At 41.2% G+C, this 24,716-nt stretch overlaps 2 protein-coding genes and 1 long non-coding RNA gene across 8 annotated transcripts in view; 1 reads left to right on the top strand and 2 right to left on the bottom strand.

Annotated features, from left to right (window-relative positions):
* The first annotated feature begins 21 nt into the window (after positions 1-21).
* Positions 22-15,789, top strand: pknox1.1 (pbx/knotted 1 homeobox 1.1). 6 transcript variants are annotated; one of them, XM_026144160.2, is made up of 11 exons: positions 99-173; positions 1,531-1,643; positions 8,114-8,244; positions 9,057-9,228; positions 9,881-10,081; positions 10,274-10,391; positions 10,534-10,631; positions 11,052-11,180; positions 11,269-11,345; positions 11,870-12,021; positions 13,961-15,789. In XM_026144160.2, exons 2-11 carry the CDS (start codon positions 1,593-1,595, stop codon positions 14,140-14,142), a joined length of 1,311 nt encoding a protein of 436 aa, XP_025999945.1. In that variant the 5' UTR covers positions 99-173; positions 1,531-1,592; the 3' UTR covers positions 14,143-15,789. The 6 variants fall into 6 exon arrangements, with proteins under 6 accessions (XP_080146954.1, XP_080146952.1, XP_025999945.1 ...); XM_026144159.2 differs by having other exon boundaries at positions 10,274-10,424; XM_080290828.1 differs by lacking the exon at positions 1,531-1,643 and having other exon boundaries at positions 22-173.
* LOC145421069 (uncharacterized) lies at positions 2,281-5,034 on the bottom strand. Its single transcript, XR_013902340.1, has 2 exons — positions 4,895-5,034; positions 2,281-3,660 (listed from the first exon to the last, which is right to left on the bottom strand). It is a non-coding gene; the product is annotated as an uncharacterized LOC145421069 (long non-coding RNA).
* Positions 15,390-24,716, bottom strand: part of tmprss3a (transmembrane serine protease 3a) — a 26,348-nt gene continuing 17,021 nt past the window's right edge. Inside the window, exons 10-14 of the mRNA XM_026144166.2 lie at positions 23,226-23,395; positions 22,418-22,513; positions 22,162-22,304; positions 21,349-21,501; positions 15,390-15,971 (exon numbers count right to left, since the gene is read on the bottom strand). Coding sequence (XP_025999951.2) covers positions 15,942-15,971; positions 21,349-21,501; positions 22,162-22,304; positions 22,418-22,513; positions 23,226-23,395 — 592 coding nt within the window. The 3' untranslated portion in view covers positions 15,390-15,941. The remainder of the gene's footprint in view (positions 15,972-21,348; positions 21,502-22,161; positions 22,305-22,417; positions 22,514-23,225; positions 23,396-24,716) is intronic.

Genomic DNA, 24,716 nt, shown 5'->3' with positions numbered 1-24,716 from the left:
AAAAAAACAGCAGGGCGCAGGACTCGCAGGCAGCAGAACGTCATGTCTCCGCCCACCTAATACATAATCATGAGTCCTGCGCCTCTGCGTGCCCTTGCGCGATGACGTAACGCAACAACTGCGGGTCCCGATTGCTGCAGCCGCTTGTCAGTGTGACGAAGATTGGCACTCAGGTAAGCTGTCACTCAAAGTCCCTCTTTTTCCGTTCCCTATCAATCAAACAATCTGGGCCGCACGCAAAAATGTCCCGGGGCGAGGAGCGCGGACTTAGTCAGGGCAGCAGAGGGTGTTTTTTAGAGGAAACAGAAGCGGCAGAGCTCTGTGAAGGATAAAAAAAACTGTATACATGGGAGGGGGGGTTAAAAAATATGTCGGCGTTTTGGGGGCTGAGGAGGATTGTGGAAAAGCAAAGGGCGAGCGCTAGAAACGAGGCCCAACACTTTACCACGTAGGGGAGGGGAAGTAGAGGGCAGCTGTCCCCGCTTGATTGATTGACTGAAAAGGGGAGGAATTTAGGATCAACCGGGCTAGCAATCCAATACTTAATAATTTCTTTGCTGCCCAATTATTTCATATAGCTGACAAGAAATATAATTTAATTTTAAATGCATACTGTTAAGCGACCGACGCTGTCTTATTATTTGGTAAAATGGCTTACTTCGTATCAATCCGCAGGAGGGTCTTTTTCTGTACCTGGCTAGATTGGTCAGCTAGCTTGTTTTTTGGCCGCGATTACCTTCGCTAAATATGGCGCTTTGCGTTTTGGTTGCACTACCAACACGAATACACTTTGAAGTTAATACTTAGCTACGTCGAAGACGTTAGCTCGGCCATATGGTTGCTTATTTGACTGAAGCCTAGGTTGGCTTCGTGAACTAGCGCAAATGTGTCGTTTACGTTACTGGATAATTGTTAGCTGTACGAAAACGACCGTTTTCCCAGTCGGGCTGCTTTGTTTACGAGTAACGTTAGTCGGGTTATAGGAGAGTAGGCTAATATTAGCCCAAAGGATTTATTTCACTTTAATGTCCCCTTGCCGCCACGGTTGCCACAGCTAACACGAGCTAAAGGCTAAATCGTGGTGGGTGTGTTAACATCAATTGCAAGACACGCTAAGATATAACATCAGCATTATTATTTGTACAACACCCCTTAGGTTCATGATACCAGCCTCTTCTTGGCTTTTAGAGGTGAGCTGGATAAGCTATATGCAAAGAAGAGTAACGTTGGACCCCGTAGTGTGCTTTCGCTACTAGCACGTATGAAGACAACATTCATATTCAACATATCATTAGCCCCTCTCCATTTCTGTTCTAATATTGACATTTTGTATATATTTTGCATCTTGGTGTTACAAAGGGGAACGGTATTATGTCCATACTTCTGTATTTTACCGTAACAATGCCAACCTAATTAACAAAGCCAGTAACACTGATAATAGTTTAATAATGAAATCAGAACAGTTCTGTCATTTGAAGCTTATGTGCAAACACCTGAGGCAGTCTAACTGAAACTGTGTGTACTGTGTAGGTTGGCCACCAGTCCCTGCACTCTATAATGCCCCAGTGTTTGCAGCATCTGCAGTGAACGTGATGGCAGCCCACTCAGTCTCCATAGATAAGTACCCAAAGGGAGAGCAGCAGGTGGGTGAGAGGGACAAACTTTGCTTGGACCTGCAGGGAGCTATAGTCTGCTCTTTTGAGATACTAGTTAACTAAAGAGAATAAGCACAACAGCAGGACGGGATACTGTTTATAATTGGGACAGCTAAACATTCTAGGCTAAAACTTTGAGTGTTCTGGACTCTGCCTAATAGATAATTTATTTTTAGTGGTGAGAAGTCAGCTTTGGTAGCAGAATAACGTGAACACGCAATCGGTGTCAATGCTGTTACACCAGTTTGAGTAATATATAGACTGTGAGCTTGTCTCTGAAACGCAGTATGGGAGACATCAGTAATGCATTGTAAGCCTCATTTCCTCCTAGTATTTATCTGTATGCATATTTGTAAATTGCTTAAAAAACATCTTTATTTAGGTGCTAAAATTTGTGGGTGTTGAGAGCTAAGAATGAACTATGACTAAGAAGAAATGTTCCTCCCTACGCAGGCAATCATTTTTGGTCTATTTGTGTTCAATCTAAGTCATTGTTGGCTGCAGTCACATGGTTGGGGATGAGATTTATGCTCCTTGAAGGGACTGTGTTGCCGGTAGGCAGGCACAGTGTAAAAAGGGAGAAAGACTTTGCTCAATAAAGTATTTTGCAGAGCCTCTGCTCACATTTCAATTCAATTCAGTTTTATTTATAAAGCACCAAATCACAACTACAGTCGCCTCAAGGTGCTTCATATTGTAAGGTAGACCCTACAGTAATACAGAGAAAAACCCAACAATCATATGACCCCCTGTGAGCAAGCACTTTGGTGACAGTGGGAAGGAAAAACTCCCTTTTAACAGGAAGAAACCTCTGGCAGAACCAGGCTCAGGGAGGGGCGGGGCCATCTGCTGTGACCGGTTGGGGTGAGAGAAGGAAGACAGGATAAAGGCATGCTGTGGAAGAGAGACAGAGATTAATAACAAGTATGATTCGGTGCAGAGAGGTCTGTTAACACAGGTGTATAGAAGTTGGGGGAGTGTATTCTCAGTTGTTATTCTTTGGACACCAGAGATGGTAGTGTTTCACTTTCTGGATCATGAGGGTTCTGCCAGACCTATGCACTGGGGACTTAAAAAAATATTTCAGAAAAGGGTTACAACCTAATGAATCTTAATAGCTTTCCATTTCTTTTAACAGTTTGTTTGAAAAAAGTATGGAGATGTTAACAAAGGGAATGGAAGTAGTGACTCTTAGTGGAGGAGTTGTTGATCTCCTGTCTACAGCCCCACAGGATGTAAACGTGAGCATATCCCATGTGCTTTTTATGTAGCCGGGGTTGTTCAGTTTTAACATCTCTGCTGGTGGTTTTACTGCTCCTCAAGACTCAGGAAATTAAGGCAAATAAAGCCATGTTGGTTTAATTAAAAAGGCACACATCTTACCATACTATAGTTGTATACAACATCTAACATCCTCCTCCTTCATCCTTGCTAATTTGTTAGTTGGATTAGCAGTTAGCACACACACTGTTAGAAGCTTGTTGTTATACACCAGTGTTGCTCATAGTCGAGATGTTTGACTTATTAGTCAGTGTAACTTTGTTATCCTGACTTTAGACAAGAGAAATGACAGCTACATACACACCTCAGAAACACAGTGTTACTGTAATTATCTAAAGATTCAATGTTGCCTTTTGAGATTTTAACATAAAGAGAACTGGAGACTTGCACTCTCTGAGCAGTATAATTTTTTTCTTTTCATTTAACAACATGACCCAGAGTAGTAGTAGTTTGTTTTTTAAATCAACAGCTGCATTTACTCAGCTAAAAACAAGTGAGGGAGACTATCAGAGCCAACTGGGTCTGGATTCTTGGGTCCAGTGATTTGTAGAAACCTACTATTCTTACAACACAGCTGTCCTGTGCCAGATGTTCGTTTGACCCACTGAGGCAGACATCGTGTCAGAAACATCAGGAGGACTGAGGTTCATTAGAGGGATCAAGAAGAGCTCAGGCTTCAGCATCAGCTCCCTCAAAGGGAAATCTTCAGATCTCCACCGTAGGCCTAAAAGGAGGACAAACCCAGCACTTAAACAGTGTTTCTCAACTTTTACACAATGGTGTTACATTTAGTTCAGTAGAAAATTATTTAAAATCTAAACATATAGTAATCACAGAAGTGTTGCCCTAATATGTACAGAAGCTGAGCACAGCGGACATCATCAGTTTTCTTGAATCCCAAACTGAGTAACTGTTTATGCGCCTAAAGGTAAAGAGGATAACGGTACATATGATACCAATTACATGGATATATAATCCCTTTGACTTTCTTTCATGAACTTCCTCAGTAAGACAGCTGCAGCCTTCACTGACGGTAAATAATCTGGCAGTTTAGCCTTTGTTCTTTTTTAATCAGGTCATTTTTGAGTTACTATAATTTTGCTCCAAAGTTAAATAAGTGAATTTAGCATAAAGAGTGGGCTTATTGGATGATTCGTCTGTCACTGGGTGGTGCTGAGAGCAACTCCTGTAATCAAAGAATCATTGCAGTCAAATGTGAAGTTTATCCTTTAAAGCTCATCCTTTCATTATCCTGACACTTTGGTTCTGAACGTCTTATATATTTTACAGTCTGCAATTCTGATGACAGCTGACATGCAAAGTGTTTGTTAAAAAACAAAGCTTTATATAGAGCAATACAATAAGCATTAGTTCTTTCCATGGATTTTTAAATTGGATTCAGGTCGTGTGATTGGCTGGCCCTGATGGCAGTTGATTTTTATCAGGAATGTCGGTATATTTTTCCATTCATCCTTCCTTCAGATATATGAAGTGTGCGAGTGCCGTATGCTGGAAAAATGGCCCCACACCATGATGTTCTCACCTCCAAACTTCACTCTCGGTTTGGGGTGTTTGACTTCCAAACATGGTGTGTATTACAGCCAGTGTTGGTCAAGTTACTTGAAAAAAGTAATCAGTAACTAATTACTGATTACAATTCTACTTTTTCTGCATAATCCATCATGCAAAATGTAATCAAATGGAAAAGTCTCTTTTTTTTTTAACTTGTTTTATCAGTTTTAATCTTTTAACTTTATGCATCAAGCAAAAATTAAATTATATGCAACATTCTCTGACTGGAAGAAATTAGTTTAACATTTAAACCTATTTTCTGCACATTCCAGCGCATAAAATAAAATATTTTTTGTGTCTACACTCAGTCTTTCAAAGTAAGTAAGTAAAACACAGCAGAAAATAAATAAAGTCAAAGACTAGTGGTCCTGTTGCTCTATTTTCACCTGTAAAGTAGGAGTGGGGCAGGCGGAGGTTTACCCTGGTGCAGGTGTGCCGCAGCGGTCAGTGGAAGAATCCGCGAGTTTTTGTGAATTTCCCATTACGTCGTTGTGCACTCGGTGCTTGTTTAGGGGTTTTTTTCGCTGTAAAAAGAAGTTTTCTTCCCACGCACAACTGACACTAATGTTTTTGTCACTTTTTATGGAATCAAACTCAAAGTAAGGTCAGTACTTCCACGCTTTAAACGCTGCACGCTCATACTCTCTCCCGCACTCGATATATTATCCACTGTTGATCTGCACACAGCTGTTGTCACGAACGTCGCACTCGCTTACGTCACTGTCTTGAGACATTCTAACGCATTACTGCCCATCTCTGATTACAGCATCCAAAGGTTTCAGTTTTGGTCTCGCCTGACCAGAATATGTTCTCCCAGTATTTCACAGGCTTGTCTAAATGTTGTTTAGTCAGGCTTAAAACACACTTCAACATGCTTTTTCTTCAGCGGTGGAGTCTTGTGTGGTCATTGTGCATACAGGCCAGTCGTACCTGCTGATTCCAGATCTCTTCTCATAATTCTTTTGACTCCTCTATGGGCTCAAATTGTGGTCATAAATATTTTGTACTTGTAAATCAGTTTTGTATGTGTAAAAAAAGATTTGTGTGTGGACTTAGCCAAAGAATACATGTGAAACTCTGCACTCAAGTTTCAAGTTACAAGTACGAATTTTGATCCTATTTTTCTTCCTTTCATCTGATTGGTCAATGTCATGTCAATCACAAATGTAACTATTCAATCAGAAAACAGATGGGTTTGGCTGTCGGAGGGGCGCTTTTTTGAACTGCAGGTCCTTGAAGGGTGATACAGTTTGAAGCTGGAGGATCTCTATATAAATTAGAGATGGCACGATACCACTTTTTTATGTCCGATACCGATATCATAAATTTGGATATCTGCCGATACCGATATGAATCCGATATAGTGTGTTTTTTAATCAATAAAACTGTTTTTTTAATATCTTGCTGCTTTTTGTATAAGTTCATACTCAAGTAAAAAAAAAAAAAAAAGAACTAAAGCTATTCTGTTATACCTGTATGCCAAAAATACACTGCACCCAAAATATTTCATAGTTCAGCAACACTGATCAATCTAACAAACTTAAACCTGCTCCATCCTCCCTATTCTGGTATTTTAAAGAGTAAGCAAGCTAACTAATAGGGTCCTAAAACTCCCAGCAAAAAAAATAAAAAAAAATAAAAAAGGGAACCACCCCCCACCTCATGATGCTTAATCGACGTAATCAACTTTAATTTGATGCAGTGTGAAAAAAAAAATGCACATAAATCAATTATTCTTTTCAAGAATAATTAAATAGATTCAATAGATAAAGTACTATAGCTTACTGGGGTATATTAGACTTAACAGTTACTATATACAGTAATGGACTTCTATACATTTTACATCAGATTAAAACTTTGGGTGTAAGATTCAGATAATTATTTATTAAAAGCTCGACATTTTAAATGAGAATAAGAAAGAAAAGTATGTCTTTGTGCCCCCTTTTCCCTGTTCATGCCCTATCGGCCCCCCTGACTAAACTTTTCTAGATCCGCCCCTGCACAGTTACCAGCCGTCAGCTGTAGAAAAAGATCCTGGTGTAGAAAGTAATATTAAATACATTCTAACAGCAGCTTATCAAGCTTAAACGTGCTGCGGTTGTTCAGCCGCTGGTTTCCTCTTTCTGGCGCGAAGTGGGCGATAAACAAAGAAGAGAGACGGACTCGCGACAGAAAAGCCGATCAGCTGATCATTGATCAGTGTCACGATTGAAGTAGCAGCAGGAGAGGGAGGGAGAGAGAGGCAGTCGCTCCATATCGGTTGTTAAGCTTAACACAGGAATGCTTTACAAACATTCAGAGATGAACTTACACACTTGCTTTACTTCTCTCTGGGAAAACTTCCTCGGAGATAAAATGCTGGTTTGGTAGCGAGGCTACAAATACACACAGTCTCTCTATCACGTGAGCATACTGCTCCAACGTTCTAAGGTTATGAGCCGAGTTACGCCATGTCGCAAGTTTTGTGAGGTGCTTTTTTGATATTTAATGGATCGGATTACATTTTTTATTTCTCTCAAATATCCGATCCAGGAATTTACGTCAGTATCAGACCGATACGTAATATCGGATCGGTCCATCTCTAATATAAATATCTAGCAGCTAGGTCCCCTAACTTTCAGCAGCTGTTGAAAGGATAAAGTTGTGGTATATCTAGTGGTTAGAAATACCATCATTAATTTTGGATTAGTTTAACACAAAGTCAGGGCTGACCCGGGACCATTGCTGTGAATCACAGTGCGCAGCATAAAAGTCCTTTCACATCAGAGGCAGCATGTGCTGCTAATGCTAACTAAAAGCAAAGGATCCAGAATTTGTTACGCTGGCTGGTGAGCTCTGTGGGGTTTTGCAGCAGCTCTACCTGTATTAGATGCACCTGCTCCTTGTCGCTTCTATCTCTGACTTCATGTCCTCTACAAGAGTTTGGTTTTTTTGCTGGTTCTTCAAATGTTCAATAAAACCATGTATGCTAATTCATAACGAAGAAAGCTTTGTAACTATCCCCACCAGTGAAGACTGTCATTTCAAAGCACTTGAATTAATATGTGTAACTGGGTGTAGAAACATGTTCTTTCTGTTAGTCCAGTTTCCTTATTGTCAGTTTGAAACAGCAGGTTGTGGTTATGGAAGGTAAACAGACCTTCTCTCAGTATCTAGACTCTGCCTCCAGTTCCCAAGCAGATACACCCAAATTTCTCTAACTGTTGCTGCTAATCAGACTTCTAAAGGTGACTCCTTGAACCCAAATCAACATGAGTAGTAGTAATGGCAGTACTAGTACTAGTAATCTGAGGTGAACTTCTTTTGTTTTTGTTTGAGCCCTGCCCCATTTGCTAACAGAGAGGGTGGGCTTTATGACCTGTACTGCAGCCTCACACCAGGGGGCAGTAGATACTTTTTGAGGAGCTGTCAGGTCGTCCAGGTTTTCTGTAGTCATTTGTTAGTAACTTGTGGATCTCAGAAAGTAGTCTTTTTGCTTGAAAATTCCTATGACTTTGAAAAGGAGTGCTATTAAAATGAAGCCACACGCTGTCACATGTCATCTTTGTCTTGAACGCTTCGTGCTGTAATTGTCTGTTTCTTGTCTGTTCTCACCTTCCTTGCAGATGCAAGGCATCATAAAGGTAGACAGTGATTCGGAGCAGAAGTTTATGGAGGGTACGTTGGGAGAGGTGCCCAGCCCGGCACCAACAGAGCCACAGACACCCATGGACGCTGACAAGGCATCCATATATCGGTAGGAGTGTATGTTTGTTTAAATAGAAATAGAAAATCAGACATTCTCAACAGTAACAGTATATGCAAGCTGTTTAATTAAAATTAAATCAAACTATATATGAACAAAAGTTTGCACATGCATATTTCCTCTGGAGAAGGAAGCTTCTCCACCACTGCTCTCTCTCACACCTCTTTTTCCTCTTCATCCTCACCTCCAAACTGACTTCCTGAACTGAAGTCAAATCTTTAATACATGAAAACGTGCATAGACATGATTATTTATTCCAAATGTTGTCCTAATTACATATCGTCAGCAGATTAGACTTGTAACCCTGCTGCCCCCTGATCGCTTACAATGAGCATCATGTTAGCTTATAACCATTGTTGTTTAGGCAGCAACAGTTGGTTATAAGCTAACATTAGCTGATGCTAGGCTAGTGTCCTAAAAGGGTCCAGACAAAGAGTTTGGTTACATCCTCACATCAAATGAGAGTTTATTTTCCAAGTGTTAGAGTCCAACAACGTGAGCTCCACTTCGAAGAAAGTTTCACCAAGTTCAGGATATCCTCCACACCTCACCTGAGAAGGGAAGCAGGTTGAACGGTTGAAAGAGTTTAGGACTGTGTGTGTATGTATTTGTGTGTGTAAATATACATATATTAAATGTCTGATGTCAACACAGAGTTCTGATTCATTTAGGTCTCATGTCCTGCTGCTAATACTTTTTTTGTTTTTCCCCGTCCTTGTGGATTTTCCAAGTTCTTACTGATGAAGCTTGAAGTGATCCTTTTTCTGTGTGTGTGTGTGTGTGTGTGTGTGTGTCTTTCGTAGGCATCCTCTGTTCCCTCTGTTGGCCCTGCTGTTTGAGAAGTGTGAGCAGTCCACGCTGAGCTCTGATTGCATCACCTCAGCGAGCTTTGATGTGGACATTGAGAATTTTGTCCGTAATCAAGAGAAGGAGGGGAAGCCTTTCTTCAGTGAAGACCCTGAACTTGACAACTTGGTGAGACATTGTTGCTTCAGAAAGCTAAACCTTATTTCACAGCATTTATGTTTGTACATGCAGAGGGCTGTGTAACCTATCCGAACACGCTTGCATATTGTCTTCCAAACAACCAACAACTTGGAGCTCAGCAGGGATGTCGATACACCGATTGGTTGAAAAGAAAGGGAGTGACAGAAGGTCAACACAAACCACAAAAACTAAACTATAATAAAAGATAATCAAGAACAGCATGAAAGGCTTTAGTGGACACTTTTCATTGTTTTCACTTCAGCTCTTTGTTTGTTGATTTCACTTCTCTCTGAAGGGCCAGCAACAGTAGAAGCCCACAGACTTTTGTGACAGTAAACGGCTACAGGGGCCAGAATCGGCCTGTTAAAGACAGCCCACGGGATGGCTTTGGAAATGTGAAGGAGGGCATAAATTTGAGACTTTTTTTAGGTGTATTTTCCTTCTGAGAAAGACCTTGTGATAAGTAGTAATTAAATCTTCACAGGGTGGCATCGTGCTGTATTGTAATTCTGTGCTGTGATCGGAAGCGACTGTCATAACTGGACCTGACCTTTGACCTCCCTGTAATACCCTCAGGTAAACATTTGTTAAACAGAAAGATGTTGAGCCTAAGAACTCTTTCCATTCCTTCTATCTGAAGATGGTGAAAGCCATCCAGGTGCTGCGGATCCACCTGCTGGAGCTGGAGAAGGTGAGCGACCTGTGCAAGGACTTTTGCAGTCGCTACATCGCCTGCCTCAAGACTAAGATGAACAGTGAGACTCTGCTGAGTGGTGACCCGGGAAGCCCATACTCGCCTGTACAAGGCCAGGCCCAGAGCTTCTCACCCACCAAGTCTCAGGTATGCAGTGTAGGTGAACTGCAGGCGTCACCACCAAATGCCTCAGGTGAAGAGTTAGCTACCACTGATCAGTGCCCCTGCTGGGGTATATTAGCCAGCTAAATGGGAATACTTTAAAAATGGCGTTATAAGAGTTAGCAGCATGGAAGACATACATGCGCCTACTTTATGTATGCATGCTCTATTACACAGACCCCCAGCTCCATATCAGGGACCATTAGTCCCCAGGGTCAAATTGTAGTTCCAGCATCGGCCCTGCAGCAAGGAAACGTTACTGTGACAACTGTCAACCCCACCCAGGTGGTCGCAGGTATGTCATCTTGGCGTACGACCCCTTCCTCAGGTACTGCACTAATGACTGTAGCCCAGATATTCACATGTACCAACAGGACTCTGATTGAGTCTTCTGCACTCAGCTGAGCAGGTTAGAAAATTGTGTGTTTGTATTTCAGGCGGGACTGTGTACCAGCCAGTCACAGTTGTAACTCCTCAGGGCCAGGTGGTAACACAGGCTCTTTCTCCCGGGACAATACGCGTCCAGAACAATCAGGTAATACATCTGTCTATGTTGCTGCCGTGCTATTAAGTGGAATCCCTGTCATTGAATTTTACTGCTCCCACTTGTGGTTCCTAGAGTATTTAAAAGTAGAATGAGAGGCAGAGTAAAAGTTAATTGAACTAAATGAAGACAAGCTTAGAGGTGTTGGAGGGCTTCATGTTGTAACTTTGTTCTATAACAATGTAACAACAACCTTTGCTGCGTATTGACTATGGCAGATAATGTGTTGTCTGCTCCTAATATCAAATGGTGTAGCTTTTTAAGATCGGTGCTCTGTCATTAAGGGCAAATAATTCAAAATTAGAGCTGAGGTCCTTGGTTAAATGATGTGGAACAGTATTGTAATTTAACATAACCTTTCATTCTGTTGAGATAATTAAAAGATGGCTAAACAAACATCTGTGTACTCAGCTTCAGCTGCAGTTTCACCAGGATTTGAACCTCTTTAGTCATGAGGACAACTCAACCAAGAACAAGCGCGGCGTTCTTCCAAAGCATGCCACAAATGTCATGCGCTCATGGCTCTTCCAGCACATCGGGGTGAGTCTCTGTGCATAAATCATCTGCCTGTATAGAACTCAAGTCCTTACAAAATAGTGATGCATTTCAACCCTGTTCTGTTGTGCAGCATCCGTATCCCACAGAGGATGAAAAGAAGCAGATTGCTACTCAAACAAACCTGACACTTCTGCAGGTCAACAACTGGTGAGTTGCTCTTTACCCAAGAAAATACTAACTACATCACTATTTACAGTCATGTTTGTGATGGCAGGCAATTTTCCACTAATTGTTGTAGTATAATTGGTCAGCCAGGTAATTGTGCAGGGCTTCCTGCGATCAGCTGAGGGTTTCTTCTTTGCTCATCTCGTTTCACTTTTCACTGATGAAACTCTGACTTGTTCCCATAGTTTGCCATTTGACCTCTCTGCTTTTTTGCCTAATGAAAACAAAACAAAAAAGATGACATTTAACTTTGCCCTAAGTTAATAACTGCAACTTCTTTAAGTAAAGGTGGGAAGTGTCACCTTTTTAGCTAAGTTTAAGGAGGTTACGGTGTATTTAATATGTACAGGACATCAGACAGTTCCTATTCTTTGTGTCCTTTGAGTCAGGGTGTGTAAAATCCAGCTAACCATACAGCTGTCCATACCTGACAGTGAGCCTAATCAGCACCTGTTAGCATTTGAAGTGCAAAGGTCTGTACAGCCAGCATCACCCTGTGTCTGCAGGTTTATAAATGCACGGAGACGGATCCTGCAGCCCATGTTGGATGCCAGCTCTTCAGAGACACCCAAAGCCAAGAAAAAGACACCTCAAAACCGGCCACTGCAGCGCTTCTGGCCTGATTCCATCGCAGCAGGAGGAGGGGCCATGCCTGATGGTAGGCAGCACAACACCGTATCGAGATGCTTTCGTTGTTGTACTTGGCCCATATATTAGAGTTAATGCAGAGAAACAAACACTAGTCAATGTAGTGATACCAGCAGACTTCCTGTCCGCTGCTGCTGCTGCTGCTTAACAAACTGTTGTTCTAGTTTGGCAACAAATGTCATCACTGTATCACAAATGTTGCTGCTTTTAACAAATTGCTGACAATGTCACTAGGACTGCAACATTTCACAACTTGATTGTTTAAAAATCCTCGACACAAATGGTTTGATTCAATGCTTTAATGTACAGCTCTGTAGCACTCAGGTGTCACTATTAAGTAGCTTAATGTGGAAAGCACAGAGGAGTTGGTACTGTTACAGAGACGGTGCACTCAGGTAGAGAAAAAAAGATTTTTCCAGCATCCAAAACAACAGTGCTGTCGCTATGACAGGAAGTTTTACTAGGAAAAAGCTGGCAGGAGTTCTTGAACAAACCACCTGATCAACAAGCTCCAGCATGAAGAACAGCGAACTTTGTAAGCTGCTCTGGCCACCCCCGTTTGTTTTACACAGCAAAAAAATCTGGACTACAGACATTAAACAGATGAACTAAAGACTCACTGCTGCTCTAATTTGGTGGTCCAACTTAAAACCAAGGTCAGTAACAACAGGTTTAAAATAGATTTCCAGAGGTCCCAAATCTACAGAGGACGACTTGCAGGGACCACTAGGTCCAAACACCAACAACTCTGTTTTATTTTCATTAAAATTTAAAAAGTTTAGAGCCAACCAAGCTTTAATGTCATCTAGACATGTCAAGAGAGGTTTTATGGAGATGCCACCTTTCTGCTTCAGTGGCAAATAAATTTGGCAGTCATCGGCATAACAATGAACTGCGATCCCATGCCTTCTAAGGGTGGAACCCAGAGGCAATAGATACAATAAAAAGAGCAGAGGCCCTAAGATTGAACCCTGTGTCCCACAGGCCGCATGACAGAGGAGCAGAAGATGATTCGGAACCGAGAAGGCTGACAGAGAAAGTTTCTCTAAAACCTTGGAGACTAAAGGCAGCTTGGAAATAGGCCTATAGTTCACTTAAACTGTGTGATCAAGGCCAGGTTTCTTAAGCAGTGGCTGCACTACTGCATGCTTGAAATTTGCAGGAACCACACCAGAAGGCAGACTGCTATTAATAATTTCAAGGACATACTGTCATATACTAGGAAAAATTTCTTTAAAAAATTGTGGAGGAAAAGGATCCCGAGGGGAACCTGTGGGCTTAATATGGCGAACCACAGCCTCTAAAGTGGAGAGCGTCACAAGCTCAAACTGAGTGAAAACAGCAGTGCGAGGGACACAGACAGAGGGTCAGAGTCAGGAGCTGTGATAAGAACCCTGGTGGTGACAACCTTTACAATAAAAAAGTTAAAAAATCATTGCAAATATCAGGAGAAACTTCCAAACAGACATTCAATGGAGTATTTAGAACAGTGTCAATGGTCCTAAATAACACACGTGGGTTATGACCGTTGTAGCAGGAACAAACTTGGCAATGACAGACGAGCAGCCACACACACCGGCGCCATCTTGTCAATCCCAACTTAGTCTGATACAGTTTGAGTTTAAACAAAGATGCTGAAGGCTCACAGCAGCTCTTCTACTTCATATAGTGAGATGAAAGAGGACATGAGGTGTAACAGACCATATTTATTTCAAGGCTGCAAGGCAGATTGAAACAAATACAGTTTTAATTCAACAAAAACAAAACTGTAAGATCATATGTGTGTTTTACATGATACAGCAGAATAAAAGCACACAAAGCAAACGTTTGTCATTTCCTGGAAAACAACGAGACATGTTCGTGACTCGTGTCGGGAGTTTCCAGCCACAGCTTTTCCCTTCTGACTTTTTTGGTAATAAGCTTTTAAAAAAACTGTCTCAATATTTTAGGTACAATGGTGACGATGAACATGGAGGGTCTGCAGAGCCTGACATCAGACGGTGCCACGCTGGCAGTACAGCAGGTGATGCTGGGAGGCCACAGTGAAGACGAGTCGGGGGACAGCGGAGATGAGGACAATGACGCGGACATGGCGGGGCTGGGCCTGGACAATAGCAACTCATTGCAGTAGAGGACAAGCACCGCCCACACGCAGAGGACACACAAAATGAGTTCGACAGAACAGAGGTGCGTCCGTTTGATTTCCACAGAGCACAGGACACACTGGGATGGACCCTGCACTCTTCCAAGCCTCCACCCTGCTGAACGGCGGTTGTTGCTGCACGTGTATGTCAGGAGTGTCATTTCACAAACAGTTTTTTATTGTATAAATGATGTAGGTGAGTGCACTTTTTGTATATTTAAGCTCAAAAAGATGAAATCAAACTGAAAAAAACAAGTGTTAAAAACACCTGAGACAAGTTTGTATACTCCGTTAATAAACGTTGACTTTTTTTGTCCCCGCCCCCGTCCCCCCCTGCTCCCAGCTAGATTGTCATTTTGGATGAGACCACTTCTGTCTTGTTCTTGTGTCTCTGGTTTGTCTTGACTTTTGCATGCTTGTGTTTTAAGTAGACGTGTGTGCTCTTATGACTGACTCCATGGCTCACACTGCCCCCTGCAGGCAGAGTAGAGCACAGGTGGAGAGATTAAAAGTAAATTAGAGGAGAGATGCTTATTTTTCTATACAAACATATGAAATGAGTGTTTTTTTTTGTTTGTTTGTTTTTTGGTTTCATTTTTGTGTTCTCCTGTTTTGTAAGAAATATTTATGTACAGATTCATAATAAATGCTGTGACCCTGTTTTCCAGGGTTCTTTTGAAGTTTTCTAAAAAACAGAAAAAGGAATTGAATGCTGATGAAAATTACTATTTAAATTGGTTTTAAGCTTAAAATATTAACAAGGCCTTATCTGTGTTCTTTTCTAAAATAAATCTTACCAAGAAGCACAAAAAGGAAGTATGACCCTTGGAGAAATTGGCCAAAAAGACACTAAACAGTGGAACACTTGTGGCTCCTTAAAGCATATTTTTACTTTGTGTACTGCAGTATCACAGGAACCCTCTCCAGCAGCAAAGCGACTGCAGCGTTCCCGTCTTTGTTTGGCCCACAATGTGTATACCATACATTGTCTTTTAACCATTTTACAGTAGTAGCATAGGTGTCACTTTCTAAAATGCACAATCCAGAACACTATGCTAACCACACAATCAGGAGGGGTTACGGACTCCATCAATAAGAAGCAGTGGACTTTTTGCACGCATTTAGCTTTTATTTTATGTACACGCTACATACATGCTGTTGCATTGAAAACAGAGCAGCTGGAAACTTGGAGTCATTGCCCTCCTGAAGGAATGATCCCCAAGGGCTGCAGCTGCGACCATGACCCCCCGCCCCACTACACACACACACACACACACACACACACACACACACACACACACACACACACACACACACAGTGAAGGATCTGAAAGCTCCATCAGTTTGACATTACTGCACATAATGGGGTGCCTCTTGTTTAAATAACTGTAATGCTGTACTGTAAAACAGTTGTTTGTAAGTAGTTGCAGTAACTTGGTTTTTATCCTTCTTGTAAAGTTAACTTTGTTCATTTGATTCAGCCTGAGGGTTTAATGGCTACGCGTTGCCCTCGCTGAACTCTGTCACCTCTGTCTAGCTTTTTATGAAGCATTCACTTTTCTCTTGTACTTCTCGCTCGTCTGTTTTGCCTTAGAGCTTTCTATTTTGGAATAAATGATGCCTAACTCTGCTGTCCACTGTCTCTTTACTCTTTTTCCGTCATGTTCTCCACCAGACAGGACTGCTTCAAAGTCTCTGTGATAATGTGTACAGTTTGTCTCTACAGGTACTTGTTGCCAAATGTGGAGACATGTGGATAGTCCGGTGAGAAGTCACTGTGGGGGGATTCAGTTTCCTGTTTTCAGAGCCTCTTCTTTCTGAAATGTACAGAGACGCTTATTAATACATAAAATGCACTCGATATGTTTTAAAACATGCAGTTTTATCTTTACTCCAGGCTGCAGTGCTCAATTTGAAATCCTTGTGGCTTTGCACAAATGTTAACCATGTTCCTAAACACCAAGGATCACAGACCTTAATGGCTGTTGTTCTGAGGTCTGTACTCGTGAAGACATTTGAGCGTCTGGTACTATATCATCTCAGATCCATCACTGACCCTCATGTGGACCTCCTTTTCACTTACAGAGCCAGCAGGTCAGTAGGTGATGCTGTTAATATGGGACTGCACTGGAACCTATGCAAGTGACATTTCTTAGTACTGCTTTGAATACAATCATCCCGCCTCTGCTGCAGGACAAGCTCCCCAGCTGATTCTTCCTGCTCTCACCTGCACTTCCTGTCTGACAGCAGGCAGCATACGAGACTGGGCAGGCACGTCTCAGACTTCCAGTGCATCAGGGCTGTGTACTTTCTCCTCTGCTATTCTGCCTGTACACAGGGTTCGTACGGGTGCTTGAAATCCTTGAAAATGCTTGAATTTTAATGTTGTCTTTTCAAGGTGGAAGTATAGCTGTATTTCATTCACCACAAATAACTATCTGATTGAATAGTTTTCTTATCAGATAGAGAAATAAAATGAGTCGCAAAATGTAAAAGCAAATTTTCCCCGCCTGGCTGCCTTGCGTCTGTTTCAACGTGTGACCCCGCCCCTCCCTCGGACAGTCGGGGATGAGTGCGCTAACATACCTGTAGGCCGCTGTTTTAATGAGTGTTTGATGGAAAACAACAATGGTGGAGTTTGCGCTCTCCAGTCGCATGATAGGTGAGTCCTAGTAAATAATTTTCCAGTACGTGTACGTTACACATGCTATTTTTTAAAATTATGATTATTATTACTATTAATACAACAGTGGCGTTTACTCCGGGAAGAAACGGTAAAAACGGCGTTTTCTAAGGAGAGCGCTAGCAGACACGCTTTGCTTGTGAGTGAAAAAAGAAAAGGAAAATACACACTACTTCCCTATTGGTAGAAAAATATACCACGTCGACCAATCAAAAAATGATATGGCAACATGTGGCATCTGGTTGTTTGGGAAGAGGGGGAAGTTTTAGGAGTGACCGGTGTTGTGCCAAAAAGTGATTGTCTGCCAAAAACTGATTTCCGGTATTTGCCAAAAAGCGATTGCTCATATTTAAAGTGCTATAAGTAACTTGTTGGGCTATAATATGTTAAACATATGTCAAATGCATCCCTTATGGATGACATAAAGTCATCTTGAGCCACAAACAACATTCGTGTAGCAAGATACAAGCCGCAATCAGTTTTTGGCAGCGACTTTTATATAACCTTTATTTATGCAGTAAAAAAAAATCTCATTAACATTAAAAATGTATTTTGTAAGAGTAAGTTGCCCAACAGGACAGCAGAAATGGCAGCAAATATTACAATAGTTCTGTAAAAATATTTTAAGTGGGGATAAAGGACCGGATTGGTTATAATGTAAGTACAAGTTGTAAAGATACTTAAAAAACAGATAATTTTTTAATTCTTTATGTAACCCCTTTGTATCCCCTGTTCACCGAAGTCTATTTACGAACATACGTAAAGATATTACACATAAAAAATACACAGAAACACTGGAAATCAGTTTTTGGCAGACAATCACTTTTTGGCACAACACCGGCAAGAGAGAGTTTTGATACATGAGACATTTGTGACGTTTACCGTGTTTGGAGTCTCAAGTTAGTGTGTTGTCTTGTGTAGTTAGTGTGTAGTGTAGTCGTTGTTTTGTTTTGTGTGTCAGTTCTACAAGTGATTGTCACAGTTGCTGCAAAAAAGGCAGATTGCAGTGTAAACGCTGAGTGACACACCTGCTGTCAGACCTGCAGGTTTATCCCTGTGCTGTTCTCATCTGTGTTATAGTGACACAAACTATTTTTTGGAGTTGCATAAATAATTTGTGTGCCTTCTTCTTTGATGCAGAACAGCTGATTGTTCTGTAAATAGTTTTAAAAGGTTATATAAAAAACGTCTGAGCCTTGGCTGCATTTTTAGGTAAATACTTTGTTTGCAAAACTTGTGCATATTTTTTTAAAAATGTACAATTTCTATTTGCATTTCAAGTTATGAAAATGATTCATTAAACATGCTTCTGGTTTTTACAGTCAAAAATATCACTTTCTACTCTTATTTTAAATTTTGTCTGAATTTAGATAAATTGTGCTGATACAGTTTGTCAAAATGAGTAAACAACAGATTGGCAAGATAAACAGTTTTTAAAGGTGAAATAGAGGCCAAATCAAAAGTAGTCATAAACGGCCAATTGTACCCTGGACCCCAGAGGGTTAGAGGCTAAAAGCAAAGTTGTCACCAAGTACTGTTTATATTTGTGTGTATAGCTGCAGCTTTTTTGAGTATTAACTTGGTGCCTTTGGGTGAAATAATGGTAATATGAGTGATCCATATGGTCACAAAGAATAGCCTCTTGTTTCTGTGCCACCAAAGTTCCCCGGCTTTCATTCAAAATGTGTTTATCGTCAGCACCGACACATTAAACTACTTAAACATTATAAATGTCTTCAAGCTCACACTGAGGCCTGTGGGGCACAATCAGCCACTGAGACAGTTCACACATTTATATGTGTATTTGTATATGAATATTTCATACTTTAAGGCTGCCTGTTTAAGGCAGATGAACAAAATACACTGGATTTGTACAAAATAATATCACAGATGATAAATTAAATAGATTTTAAGTGGATGCTTGTGCATCCTTAAAGTCTTATATGTTGAATTGAACTATGTGATCTGTTCAAAGCCTCCCAGTCAGTGCTGTTCTCCATGCCTGTCTGACTGTACATGATGTTTGTAGCACAAACACTTTAAAGGTGACGTTTAGGACTTCAGCAATAATACAGACAGCAATGTAGTTAGCAGTAAAACAGTTAGTTTTATTGGGAATTACCTTAAAAAACAAACAAACATCTGTCTCCTATTTTTTTGTCGCACAGGAAAGAAGCATCAATATCTGATGAGAAGACTTATTTATTCTTTTTTTGGGGGGGGGGGGGGTCAACAGGAGATGAATATCTCTAACAAGTTGATTTGTTCACATTTTCACATCTTAATTTTTAAGTGAAATGTGCATTTTGAGTTTATACACGATGTATATAAGGCGACCGTTTCCATTTGCAGTATTTTTGTATGGTGCGTTTTTCTATGTCTTAACAAAAGGGGAACAAAGGTGTTTAAGTTCACCTAGGATGATTTGTCTTAATTTTCACATGGTCTTTATGAGGTGATGTGAATTGAAACATGCATTCTTTTTTTTTGGCGGGGAGGGGGGGGAATGTGCTGCAAAAGTTTGAAAAGGGACCTTGAAAGTGCTTGAATTTGACCCTGAAAAAGGCGTATGAACCCTGTGTAAGACAGTGAAGTCCTTACACTTACACTTTAATTGGCTGCAATCTGCCTTCCCTACAAGACCTATTTAGGGATTTATCTACCTTTAAAAGCAGGGTCAGACCATCCGCAGCTCTTATTACGCTGCCTTGACGATGTCAAAAAGTGGTTGTCATTAAATTTTTTAAAGCTAAATGAAAATAAAACTGAGGTTGTCATTTTTGGAAACTTAATCATATCGACAGCACTCTGGGCCTCCTTTCCTTCTATTGTAAAACACATGTAAAAAACCTCGGTGTCTACATTGATGGTTCTTTTAAATTGAATAAGCAGGTGAGTGCAGTAGTTCAGTCCTGCTTCTTTCAGTTAATGCAGCTAGCCAAGGTAAAGCCATCCCTCCCGGCTAACATCTTTGAGCGTGTTATTCACCTTTTCCTTACTTGCAGATTAGACTACTGCAATTCATTTTATTATGGTCTAGATCAGGCCACCATCCATCGTCTTCAGATGGTTCAAAATGCAGCTGCTCGCCTGCTAACTGGTACCAAACGGAGTGAGCATATAACCCCAGTTTTAGCTTCTTTACACTGGCTTCCTGTCTCCTACAGGATCCAATTTAAACTTTTACTTTTTGTTTTTAAGTCACTTAATGCCCGAGCCCCTCCTTACCTGTCTGAGCTCCTCTGTGCTTATGCTCCAGGAAAAACCATGAGGTCTAGCTCAGAATTAATGTTGTCCATCCCACAGACTAATCTCAAATCTCGTGGTGATAGATCCTTCTCTGTGGCAGGTCCCAGACTTTGGAATAGTCTCCCCTTAAATATTAGATCTGCACAAACACTTGAGCAATTTAAATCTTTACTAAAGACACATTTTTATGCCCTGGCTTTTAACACACTATGACCCAAGCATTTTGATCTTATTTGAAATAGTTTTAGTTATTGTTTTAATTCTTTTATAGTCCTATTATTCTTTTATATTGTTATTGTATTACATTGCTGCTTTTTAATGCTACTTTTATATTGTTAAGCACTCTGTGCAGCATCGGCTTTTTGAAATGTGCTCTATAAATAAATTTGACCTTGACCTTGACCTGCACACCTCCAGGACACTGAAACGGGCGAAGAAGATTGCTGCCACTTTGCATATCATGCCGTACCTTATATATACCTTGCATACATATTTCTTCATTTCTAATTTGTGATCTATATCTGTAGGTAGTTAGTATATATTCTCTTTGTGTGTATTTCTTTTTCATATTTGTAATATTTACATAGAAATGTACCATATATTCTATCTCTGTACCACAACAAACAGTGGTACAGAGATAGAATATAACAACGACAAATTCCTTGCTTGTGTTCAAACTTCGCAATGATAGTGATTCAGTTTCTAAATATAGCGTTGTGGTGGAATTAAGGCACGACGGGACCACAGATCCATGTTTTCTTTATTTAACATTTGCATCACACCACCACAACCACCACCAACCCCTGAGTCCCCGTGTTTTAACACGGCGGGCGTGATTGCGGATGCCGTGCAGGTGCGTCCGCACGGCACCGCAGACCACGCCCCACCACAAGCGTCTTAAACATTAACATGAGAAGTAATTGCATCTTTGTATATGCATGTTGCAAACTTTGAATAAGTTATGTGGATGATGACATCTGATGCATACATTTTTGCATTTTCATTGCATAATAAAACGCTTTGTGTATCTGTTCACAAGCTAATCAAAACGCACGGACTAAACCCGCTATGTGTGTAAAGACATTTAAACCAGTTGCGTGTAGATGAGCCTCAAGAATGCTGCATGTGCATTAATAGTAATATTACATTCATAATCAGTCTGAATCCATTTTTAGACATTGTCTGCTGGATGTGACAGACAGGATTAGTACTTGACTCAAGTCAAGATTTGCAACATCGGGACCTTAAATATGGACACTGACCTCCATCTGTTTGTGGATCCAGCTGAGAGCGAGTGTGATGCGGGTGTAAACGCCCGGCTTGTTTATGTGAGCACAGCCAATGCCCCAACTGGTTGCTCCCACTAGCTTCCACACAGACGAGTCCTCACAGGCAAGCGGACCGCCGCTGTCCCCCTGGAAACACCAGATAGGTGAAAACATACATACGCCCCTTTTCCATTATTACCTAATCATGTCGACTTGCCACGGATTGTGTCATGTATTTAATATATAATCTTAGTGCTTATTGTCTGATTATATTGTTTTATGTATGCCAGACCCAGATGAGAACTATGTTAAGGGTGACAGGTTGCCCTGGCAACAGACTTTAGAAAGAGGAAGTGCAAAGCTGCACTGGAAATTTGACACAAAGAAAAGAGGAACTATATAATGTTTGTATCGAAACTGGGTGTGACGTGCTGCAAAATATAGCAAGACGGGGTGCTGATGCCTCAGACTTGGGCTGGCGTGTTTGTGTGTCTGCTCAGTCTCCATTTTCCGGAAAATGTAAAATTAAAGATCATTTTTTGAGTTAGAACACTTTGAGCCGTGTCTTTCTTTGCCGTTAGAGAATACAAAGAACGGAATTTAATAATAGACTCGACTCGACTCGGATCGACTGGTTTGCCATTACAACCCTTGTACCTTGTTTGCGTGCTTGTGGTCATAGCAACGCGTACAGTAGTTTAAATCTGTGCTCTGTCATTCTCCCTTTCAGACTCTCATCTGTGCAATCCACCTCCTCCCCATAAAACTAATATATCTCATTTTAGTGCAAAAGGAAACTAGCTCTACCTGACAGGAGTCAATTCCACCTTCCAGGTATCCTGCACAGATCATCCAGGAGGAGATTAAGCCCTTGTAAACCTCTGGTTTGTTGCAGTTCTGGTTGGAGATAAGTGGTACCACAGCTGAGCGCAGAACAACACTAGTGTCTCCTGTTAAAAAGAAGAATTTCAACCATATAAATGTGGCCCCATCCCCACAAAAACACCCTAAACAATACCTAACTAAACAGAATACAAAATAAGCTTTAGATGTCTACACTCACCATCTTCCTCTGTTGCACCCCAACCAGAGATCCAGCACAAGGTGCCCTCCTTAAACTCCTCTCCATGGCTGGGCAGGCAGATGGGCTGCACAGAGCCTGCAGGGAAAAGTGTTACTGATACATGTCAGACTTATTCATACAATCTGATCTATGGGACTCCAAGGTCAGGAAGAAAATATCCTAGGAGAGAAAGTAAAGCAGAAGGGAGGGAAGAGAGTGAAAGATCCCTAAACAGGACTGAAAGGAAGATTATCTGATAGCTGTCACGTATTTTAAGTTTGCCAGACACGGAACGATCTTTGATGCAGTGCACTATGCAGTTTATAGGTCTAAAAGTACAATACGGGAAAAAAATAAGGCCGTCAATAATTTAGATTTACCAGTGAACAGAGAACGTACACCAACTCATGGGGCAACTGGTGTTCAGTGTGCAATCACTGTTGGGAACCCATTTGAAGTGGGATGTGTTCTGATATGTGCTTTTCTATGTAGTAAAATCTATACTAATAAGGATGCATTTACTGTTGTATGTAGTGAAATGTATTTGCATAGCCATGCTCATTGTTCGCTTGCAGTATGTGCTGAAGACATTCTAACAAAGATGCACTTACAGGAATATGAAGTAAACTACAAAGAATGTGAATAACAAAAGTAGTAAATCTGCCTGGTCTGGGGATTGAACTGCATCCTGTGAGTCTGCCAATGAAGACACCTGGATCACTCTAGCTTTGGCTATAAATAATGAGTGTTAGGGAGTGTTGTCAAGGAAAAAAGTTGTAGCGAATGAGAGGTTGAAGGATACTAATACCATTAACTTCAAGTTGCTTGGCCAGTTTCATCAGTGCGATGTCATAGTCGAGTCCTTTTTGTCGGTAACGATTATGGTATACGATTTTCTCAACAGCCAAAGCCTGGGCCCCGTGAAGCGGCTGCTCTGTCAGTCCCACATAGACCGCCCACATGGAGGAGTTTACAAACCTGAGCACAAACAGCAAGAAAAGATCCGGGGGGTGGGGGGGACAAAACGGAAAAAAGACATGAGCACACAACAAATAGGGTAGGCTCAGTCTGTCCCAGTCGTTCCATCAGCCTCAGTGTGATCTTATAAGTGCGGCGAAGTGTGAACAATAACAGATGATAACTGAGAAAAGCTTACGTCAATCTAAAATGTTCCTGATGTTTGCATTTAATAAATAAACATACTGAACGTGACCTCAGCCGTTGTTGGCCAGCAGCGTGGTACATTGACTTGTTCTTATAGAGCCTTTCTGCTCTACCTGTACACTCAAAGCATTTTAGACAACATCAGTCATACTCTGATGGCTTCATCAGAGAGCAACTTTGGAAATGATCAGTAGCTTGCCCACAAGTTTTTGGCAAGCAGGCTGGAACAGTCACCAAAATAGCAACCCTCTGATTAGCAGATGAGCTGCTCTACCTCCTGAGCTACAGCCACTCAGCGTGGAAATTATGTTACTGAAAACAGAGTAGAAGGAGAGGAGGAAAACCTGTTTGAGATAGAGAAAGAAAAGGAAACATTGGAGAAAGGAGGAAAGAATCAGGGCTATGACTGGTAAATAGAGCGAGCTGGCTGATATGGGAGGCAGAGCCTTCAGTTTTCAGGCGCCTCTTCCGTGGGACCAGCTTCCAGTTTGGATTCAGGAGACAGACACTATCTCTACTTTTAAGATCAGGCTTCAAACTTTCCTTTTTGCTAAAGCATATAGTTAGGGCTGGACCAGGTGACCCTGAATCCTCTGGAAAAGGAAAAAGTTTTTCCTTTCCAGTCACCTTTCTCACTCACTATGTATTAACAGACCTCTCTGCATTCAATCATATCTGTTATTAACCTCTGTCTCTCTTCCACAGCATGTCTTTATCCTGTCTTCCTTCTCTCACACCAACCAATCACAGCAGATGGCCCCGCCCCTCCCTGAGCCTGGTTCTGCCGGAGGTTTCTTCCTGTTAAAAGGGAGTTTTTCCTTCCCACTGTCGCCAAAGTGCTTCCTCATATGATTGTTGGGTTTTTCTCTGTATGCATTATTGTACGATCTACTGTACAATGTATGGCGCTTTGAGGTGACTGTTGTGATTTGGTGCTGTATAAATAAAATTGAATTGAAATTGAATATTGTTGTTTTGGAATGCCAGGAGACATCTTTTTCCAATGTCTACTGAACATCTAGTGTTGTTGTCTGTACGACCTCCATGTATGGGCCAAAATGTGGTTGTTGTGGACGTCTTTTCACTGTCAAACTTCAACTCATTACAGACATGTTTTTATACTGCTTTGATAGGC

The sequence above is a fragment of the Astatotilapia calliptera genome, chromosome 16 (assembly GCF_964374335.1).
Source record: "Astatotilapia calliptera chromosome 16, fAstCal68.1, whole genome shotgun sequence".
NCBI lineage: Eukaryota > Metazoa > Chordata > Actinopteri > Cichliformes > Cichlidae > Astatotilapia > Astatotilapia calliptera.
Note: the sequence above shows the minus strand (reverse complement) of the source record. Positions and strands in the feature narration are given on the sequence as shown.

What these genes read in the sequence shown, in the direction of transcription:
- pknox1.1 (XM_026144159.2), top strand. Translation starts at nt 1,593, where the DNA reads ATGGCAGCCCACTCAGTCTCCATAGATAAGTACCCAAAGGGAGAGCAG. An exon ending in TACGCGTCCAGAACAATCAG is followed by an intron (nt 10,632 to 11,051) that starts GTAATACATCTG and finishes CTGTGTACTCAG; the next exon opens with CTTCAGCTGCAGTTTCACCA. An exon ending in CTTCTGCAGGTCAACAACTG is followed by an intron (nt 11,346 to 11,869) that starts GTGAGTTGCTCT and finishes CTGTGTCTGCAG; the next exon opens with GTTTATAAATGCACGGAGAC.